The sequence below is a fragment of the Nicotiana tomentosiformis genome, chromosome 3, assembly GCF_000390325.3.
Source record: "Nicotiana tomentosiformis chromosome 3, ASM39032v3, whole genome shotgun sequence".
Classification (NCBI taxonomy): Eukaryota; Viridiplantae; Streptophyta; class Magnoliopsida; order Solanales; family Solanaceae; genus Nicotiana; species Nicotiana tomentosiformis.
In genome coordinates this window covers 27917752-27926901 of record NC_090814.1, presented here as the reverse complement: position 1 = coordinate 27926901, position 9150 = coordinate 27917752, and the positions used below count along the sequence as shown (strand labels likewise).

The window sequence follows — 9150 nt, the reverse complement described above, 5'->3', positions numbered from 1 at the left end:
CACTGCCTAGTGCTTTCGCACCTGCGGCTCATTAAGCCGCTTCTGCGGTTCCCGCTTCTGCGCCCAAGTTGTCGCTTCTGCGGCTAATTGCGCTTCTGTGGAGCCGTTTCTGTAATCGAAGCCCCAACCACTCCTGGACGCATCTGCGATGGAAGGCTCGCTTCTGCGATGGAATTTCAGCAGGTGCTATTACATCTGATGGCAGAAACATTCATATTTTCTTCTAAGTCCGAATTCGATCCGTTAACCATCCGAAACTCACCCGAGGCCCTCGGGACCTCAACCAAGTATACCAACATGTCCTAAAACACCATACGAACTTAGTCGGACCTTCAAATCATATCAAACAACGCTAAAACCACGAATTATACCCCAATTCTAGCCTAATGAACTTTGAACTTCCAGTTTCTACAAACGACGCCGGAACCTATCAAATCATGTCCAATTGACCTAAAATTTTGCATTCAAGTCATAAATGACATAGCGGACCTATTCAAATTTTGAGAATCAGATTTCAACCCCGATATCAAAAAGTTAACCCCCGGTCAAACTTTCCAAAAATCGACTTTTGCCTTTTCAAGCCTAATTCCACTACGGACTTCCAAAGAATTTTCCGGACACGCTCCTAAGCCCAAAAGCACCATACAGAGCTATTGGAATCATCAGAATTCAAATTCGAGGTCATTTACGCATAAGTCAACATCCGGTCAACTTTTTCCAACTTAAGTTTTTAATTATGAGACTAAGTGTCTCATTTCACTCCGAAATCCTTCCGGACCCGAACCAACTAACTCGGTAAGTCATAAAACAACTGTAAAGCATAACTTGAGAAGTAAATGGGGGGACGGGGTTATAATACTCAAAACGACCGGCCGGGTCGTTACATTCTCCCCCTCTTAAACAAACGTTCATCCTCGAATGGCTTTAGAATCATACCTAGAGTCTCAAATAGGTGTGGGTATTTGCTCCACATCTCCTGCTCAATCTCCCAAGTAGCTTCTCCGATTGGCTAGCCTCTCCACTGAACCTTCACTGATGCTATGTTCTTTGACCTCAGCTTTCGAACTTGCCGGTCTAAAATAACCACCGGCTCCACATCATAAGTCAAATTACCATCCAGCTGCACTGTACTGAAATCCAAAATATGAGACGGATCCCCGACATACTTTCGGAGCATGGATACATGGAACACTGGATGAACACCTGATAGACTAGGTGGCAAAGCAAGTTCATAAGCCACCCCTCCAATCTTCTTAAGTATTTCAAAAGGCCCAATATACTGAGGGATCAACTTGCCCTTCTTCCCGAACCTCAACACACCCTTCATGGGTGAAATCTTGAGTAGAACCTTCTCTCCAAACATGTAAGCAACATCACGGACCTTCCTGTCGGCATAACTCTTTTGTCTAGATTGCACCATGCGAAGCCGCTCCTGAATCAATTTAACCTTCTCTAAAGCATCCTGAACCAAGTCAGTACCCAATAGCCTAGCCTCACCTGGCGCAAACTAACCCACAGGAGACCGGCACCATCTCCCATACAAAGCCTCATACGGAGCCATCTGAATGCTCGTCTGGTAGCTGTTATTGTAAGCAAACTCCGCGAGTGGCAGAAAATGATCGCAAGAACCCCCCAAAATCTATAACACAAGTGCGTAGCATATCTTCCAATATCTGAATAGTGCGCTCCGACTGTCCGTCCGTCTGAGGGTGAAGTGTTGCACTCAACTGAACTTGTGTGCCCCATTCTCGCTACACTGCTCTCCAAAACTATGATGTAAAATGCGTGCCCCGATCTGAAATGATGGACACTGGCACACCGTGTAGGCAAACAATCTCGCGGATATAAAACTCAGTCAACCGCTCCGAAGAATAATTAGTACCAACTGGAATAAAATATGCGGATTTGGTCAACCGATCCACAATCACCCAAATAGCATCAAACTTTCTCAAGGTCCATGGGAGCCCAACTACGAAATCCATGGTAATACGCTCCCATTTCCACTCTGGAATTTCAAGTCTGTGAAGTAATCCTCCCGGTCTCTGATGCTCGTACTTTACCTGTTGACAATTTAAACACCGAGCTACAAATCCAACTATATCTTACTTCATTCGCCTCCACCAATAATGCTGCCTCAAATCCTGATACATCTTCGCGACACCTGGATGAATGGAGTACCGCGAACTGTGAGCTTCCTGGAGAATCAACTCATGCAAACCATCTACATTAGGCACACATAGCCTGTCCTGTATCCGTAATACACTGTCATCCCCAATAGTGACTTCCTTGGCATCACCATGATGAACCGTGTCCTTAAGGACAAGCAAATAGGGGTCATCATACTGACGTTCCCTAATACGATCATAAAGAGAAGACTGAGAAACTACACAAGCCAAAACTCGATTCGGCGCCGATACATCCAATCTGACAAACTGGTTAGCCAAGGCCTGAACCTCCAAGGCTAAAGGCCTCTCTGCTACCGGTAAGTATGCTAAGATGCCCAACCTCTCCACCTTACGACTCAAGGCATCGGCCACCACATTGGCCTTTCCGGGATGATAGAGAATGGTGATGTCATAATCCTTAAGCAACTCCAACCACCTTCGCTGTCGCAAATTAAGATCCTTCTATTTAAACAGATGTTGTAGACTCCGGTGATCGGTATAAACCTCACAATGGACACCGTACAAATAATGCCGCCAAATCTTCAAGGCATGAACAATAGCTACTAACTCAAGGTCGTGGACCGGATAATTCTTCTAATGTATCTTTAACTGTATGGACGCATAGGCAATCATCCTACCATCTTGCATCAGCACTACGCCGAGACCAATAAATGACGCATCACAATACACAGTATAAGACTCTGAATCTGTAGGCAACACCAATACTGGGGCTGTAGTCAAAGTTGTCTTGAGCTTCTGAAAGCTTTCTTCACACTCATCTGACCACCTGAACGGAGCACCTTTCTGGGTCAATTTAGTCAAAGGCGATGCAATAGACGAGAAACCCTCCATAAAGCGACGATAATAACCGGCCAAGCCAAGAAAACTCCGAATCTCAGTAGCTGAAGATGGCCTGGGCTAACTCTGAACTGCCTCTATCTTTTTTGGATCCACCTTAATCCCTTCACTGGACACTATGTGTCCCAAGAATGCCACCGAACTAAGCCAGAATTCACACTTAGAGAATTTGGCATAAAGCCTCTCCTCTCTCAGTCTCTGTAATACAATACCCAAGTGTTATGCATGCTCCTCCCGGCTACGTGAGTACACCAAGATATCATCGATAAATACCACGACAAATAAATCAAGATATGACTGAAATATACTATTCATCAAGTGCATAAATGTTGCCGGGGCATTGGTTAACCCAAAAGACATCACAAGAAATTCATAGTGGCCATAACGAGTCCCGAATGCCATCTTTAGAATATCCGAATCCTGAATTTTTAACTGGTGATACCCTGATCTCAAGTCAATTTTGGAGAATACCCTCGCTCCTTGAAGTTGGTCAAATAAATCATCAATACGCGGCAAAGGATATTTGTTCTTGATTGTAACTTTGTTCAGTTGTCTGTAATCAATGCATATCCGCATAGTACCATCTTTCTTTTTCACAAACAAAACTTGTGCACCCCAAAGTGATATACTACGCCTAATAAACCCCTTATCAAGGAGTTCCTGAAGTTGCTCTTTCAATTCTTTTAACTCAGCTGGTGCCATACAATACGGAGGAATAGAAATGGGTTGAGTGCCCGGCACCAAGTCAATACCGAAATTAATATCTCTGTCGGGTGGCAGACCCGACAGGTCTGCAGGAAATACATCCGAAAAGTCTCGCACTACCGGTACTGAATCAATGGGAGGAGTACCTACATCAACATCTCTCGCAAAGGCTAAATATGACAAACATCCCTTTTCAACCAAGAGAACCTCGCCTTCAAATAAGAAATTATCCTGCTAGGAACAAAATCAAGAGAACCTCTCCATTCAACCTTTGGCAACCCCGGCATCGTTAACGTCACGGTTTTTGCGTGACAATCCAGAATAGCATGACATGGAGACAACCAATACATACCCAGAATTACATCGAAATCAACCATACCGAGTAATAAAAGATCAACTCTAGTCTCTAGTTCCCCAATAGTTAACACACACACGGTCCACAGTAATAATATCGCCCACCGGCATAGATACACGAACAGGTGAAACTAAGGACTCACGGGGCATATCTAAATAATGAGCAAAATACGATGATACATATGAATAAGTGGAACCAGGGTCAAATAGTATAGAAGCCAGCCTGTGGCACACTGAAACAATACCTGTGATCACTGCATCTGAAGCAACAACATCTGGCCTGGCAGGAAAAGCATAGAATCAGGCCTGACCTCTACCTGATCGGCCTCCCCCTCTTAGGCGACCCCTAGCTGACTAACCCCCACCCCGAGCTAGATGGGCGGGTGGCAAAGTAACTGGTGCTGAAGTCCTAGTCTGACTCCTCTGTTGCACTGGACCTACCAAACGACGAGGACACTATCTCCACATATAACCAAATTCCCCGCACTCAAAGCAGCTCCCCGGTACTGGTGGTGGTACGGACTGAATCGGGCCCCGAGAACTAGAATAACTACTAGAAGCACCCGGTGCAAATGAACCCTGAGCTGAAGGGGCACGGGACGAACTCTGGGCTGCAAGGGCACTGAGAGATGACTGGCCCTGATGAAAACTATATGAACCATGGCCGGATAACACACCACGGTAAACGGGACGACTCGTCTGAGCGTGTCTGTAAGAACGACCCCTACCACGGCAAAACGGACCCCCTGAAGGAACACCTCTAAAATCACCTGGACCACGAGGCCTTTTGGCCTCCCTCTCTCCATGGTCCTTACTACGTACCATCTCTATCTGCCGAGCAATGTCAACAACCTCATCAAAAGTAGCACTAGATACTCTCTCCCGAGTCATAAGTAACTGTAGCTGATATGTGAGGCCATCAATGAACCTCCTAATCCTTTCCGTGTCAGTGGGTACCAACCAAACGGCGTGATGAGCCAACTCAGAAAATCTCATCTCTTACTGCGTCACAGACATGCCATCCTGACCTAACTGCTCAAACTGTCTCCGCAGCTCCTCTCTACGAGACTGCGGCACAAACTTCTCCAAAAAGAGAATGGAGAACTCCTGTCATGTAAGTGGTACTGCACCGACCGTCCTGCGTTTCTCATAAGCCTCCCACCAACTGAAGGCAGCCCCAGAAAACTAAAAAGTAGTGAACGAGACCCCACTGGTCTCCAGAATGCCTGCTGTCTGAAGCATTCACTGGCACTTATCCAGAAAACCCTGAGCATCCTTTGACTCAACACCGCTAAATGATGAAGGTCGAAGCCTCCCAAATCTCTCAAGTCTCCTCTGCTCATCATCTGCCATAACAGGAACTACCGGGGCCTGAGCAGCTACAGTCGGCTGGGCTGGTAGTATCCCCGGTATATGAAGTCCCTGTATTACCTGATCTGGAGTATGGGCAACAGGGGTATGAGTACCTCCCCCGGCCTGAGAAGTGGCAGGTGCGGCCTGAGCTGAAACCACCTGAGCAAGTCCAGTACAAACTGCCAATATCTGAGCCAAATCCTCCTGAAGGCCTGGAATCACAATGGGCATAGCTGGTGCCTGAGCTGGTCCTGTCAGCTCAGCTATATCTGAATCTGCTCCTGAGCTGGAGCAACTGGTGGTGCTAGAGGTGTTGCTCCAACTGTTGTACGAGCTACACCTAGACCTCTACCTCGGCCCCGGCCTCTACCACGGCCCTGGCCTCTCACGGCCCTAACTGGCATCACTGGTGGTTGACTGTCTGATCCGGTAGTACGTGTCATCGCCATCTGTGAGAGAATAGAATAACAGAGATTTAGTTTCCGGAATCTACAAATTCTCACGACAGAACATAAGGAGGTGAAATTTTCCTAAGGGTTTGGCAGCTTCTCGAAGATAAGTACAGACGTCTCCGTATCTATCCGCAAGACTCTACAAAACATGCTCATGACTCATGAGACCTATGTAACCTAGGCTCTGATACTAACTTGTCACGAACCAAAATCCTAACCTGTCATGATGGCGCCTATCTCGATACTAGGCAAGCCGACAACCTCAATAAATCATAATTTCTTTTAAGTTTGAAAATATAATATTTAAACATAATCCACAAATCTCGCAAATACCGATACAAACACTCCCAAAACCTGGTGTCACTGAGTACATGAGCATCTATACATTACAAGTCTGAAAAATACGGTCTATAATAATCTGAGACCAAATACAATAAACAAAAGGATAGGGAAGGAGAGATAAGATCTGCGAAATATGGTAGCTACCTCTGAATCTCCGAAAAATCGACTGTGTGAAAAAATCAACACCCACTGTGTCCGGGATCACCTGGACCTGCACATGAAGTGCAGGGTGCAGTATGAGTACAACCAACTCAGTAAGTAACAATAATAAATAAAGAACTGAAAGTAGTGAGGAGCTTCTCAGCTAAGTCCAAATACAGTACTTTCCAACATAAAATGGTAGGCATGCTTTCAAGTTCAACATTTAAAACTCCACAGTAATTTTCTTTCAAGTTCAACATTTAAAACTCCACAGTAATTTTATATCAAATTTGACTGAAAAAGAAAATAATATTTTTCCGAAATTTCCAAAAATAGTGATATATGACAGCTGAAATGCAGCAATAATGAATTCAATGCATCCTCTCAGTGTAACAGTCACTCATTCCTCCCATTCACTCCAACCTCACATTCACTCTTTCCTCACAGTCACTCATTCCTCCCAATCACTTAGCACTCGGCATTCGGCACTCGCACTCACACTCAGTAGGTACTTGCGCTCACTGGGGGTATGTATAGACTCCGGAGGAGCTCCTTCAGCCCAAACACTATATCAAGCCAATCATGGCATATAACAATGAAAGATGCTGCAGTGTTCAGCCCGATCCCATAAATATCCTCACAATTAGGCCCTCGGCCTCACTCAGTCACCAACCTCTCCAGTCTCTCGGGCTCTCAGAAATCATGATAAGCAGCCCAACAACAATGATATGATGCATCAATAATGAATAAGAGAGACTGAGGTAATAATGTGCAAATAGAAGAGTGACTGAGTGCAAAATAATAATTTAGCAGATAATTCCACAAGTACACGAACTTTGTGGGTCCCAACAGTGTAAACATATGATTTAAACATGATTCATAGATCAATTTCTCTAATACGGGGAAAAATGTACATATATCAACAAATTATTCAACTACACAGTTCCATTGGTCAAAATTTCTACGGTGCACGCCCCTCACCTAGCATGTGCGTCGCCTCAAAACCAATGACATAACACATAATCTGGGGTTTCATACCCTCAGGACCAAATTTAGAACTGTTACTTACCTCAAACCGTCTAATTATTTATTACGCTATGCCTTTGCCTCGTGAATTGGCCTCCAAACGCCTCGAATCTAGCCACAAATAATTCAATTTAGTCAATAAAATTTATTGAAATTAATTCCATAAAAAAATACTAATTTCCCAACAAAATCCGAATTTTAGCTCAAACATTACCCGTGGGGCCCACGTCTCGAAACCCGACAAAAGTTATAAAATCCGAAAGCCCATTCAACCACGAGTCTAACCATACCAATTTTACCAAAATCCGATCTCAATCAACCTCCAAATCTTTAAATCTTATTTTCAAATCCCTAAGTTCAAATCATAGATTTACACCTCAAAAACATGTAATCTAGTCGGATTATTCGATGATAATTCAATATTATGGAGTAGAAATGATCACAAGTGACTTACCTCAAGATTTCTCGTGATTTCTCACTCAAAAATCGCCTCACTCGCTTTTGGAAATGTCAAATATGAAAATATTTCTCGGACCCTTCTGTTTTATACATTGCCTAGTGCTTTCGCACATGCGGCTCATAAACCACTTCTGCGGTTCCCGGTTCTGCGGCTAATTTCTCTTCTGTGGAGCTTTGTCCGCATCTGCGGACACACTTCTGCAAGGAGCTGCCCGCTTCTGCGAAGCTGCCTCACCAAGCGCCCTTGCGCTTCTGCGATCAAATGCCCGCAGGTGCGGGGCCGCTTCTGTGGCTACCTGCCGCTTCTGCGATCGAAGCCCCAGCCACGCCTGGACGCAACTACGATGGAAGGCTCGCTTCTGCGAGCTCGCACCTGCGATAGAATTTTCGCAGGTGCGATTACATCACATGGCAGAAACTTTCAGATTTTCTTTTAAGTACGAATTCGATCCGTTAACCATCCAAAACTCACTTGAGGCCCCCGGGACCTCAATCAAATATATCAAAAAGTTCTAAAACACCATACGAACTTAATCGAGCCTTCAAATGACATCAAACAACGCTAAAATCACGATTCATACCCCAATTCAAGCCTAATGAACTTTGAACTTCGAGTTTCTACAAACGACGTCGGAACCTATCAAATCACGTCCGATTGACCTCAAATTTTGCACACAAGTCATAAATGACATAACAGACCTATTCAAATTTCCAGAATCGGATTCCTACCCCGATATCAAAAAGTCAACCCCCGGTCAAATTTCTCAAAAATTTGACTTTCGCCATTTCAAGCTTAATTCCACTACGGACTTCCAAAAAAGTTTTCGGACGCCCTCCTAAGAATAAAATCACCATACAGAGCTATTGGAATCATCAGAATTCAAATCCGAGATCGTTTACACATAAGTCAACATTCGGTCAACTTTTTCAACTTAAGTTTTCAATTATGAGACTAAGTGTCTCATTTCACTCCGAAATCCTTCCGGACCCGAACCAACTAACCTGGTAAGTCATAAAACAATTGTAAAGCATAACTTGAGCAGTAAATGGGGGAACAAGGTTATAATACTTAAAACGACCGGTCGGGTCGTTACACCCAATAACATGTAATAATGAGATGATATGCAGATTGTCTTTGAAGGTACTCCATCCCAGATTGCCTTTGAAGATGATCTTGACCTCCATTTATAGTTTTTGGACGTGCCCAACTACACCCAGCTAAAGGGTGAAAGTGGTTGAATAGTACATGGAACTACATTCTAGATCTTACGAGTTTGTTGAGATAGTGGCGCATC

General features: G+C 44.4%; 1 protein-coding gene across 1 annotated transcript; it reads right to left on the bottom strand.

Moving 5' to 3' along the window:
* Positions 1-4538: 4538 nt before the first annotated feature.
* LOC138907529 (uncharacterized) lies at positions 4539-5078 on the bottom strand. Its single transcript, XM_070198128.1, has one exon. It carries the CDS (start codon positions 5076-5078, stop codon positions 4539-4541), a length of 540 nt encoding a protein of 179 aa, XP_070054229.1.
* Between the last annotated feature and the right edge of the window lie 4072 nt (positions 5079-9150).

Bases quoted from the DNA above. Each gene is read 5' to 3' on its own strand.
- LOC138907529 (XM_070198128.1), bottom strand. From the start codon at position 5,078: ATGAGATTTTCTGAGTTGGCTCATCACGCCGTTTGGTTGGTACCCACT.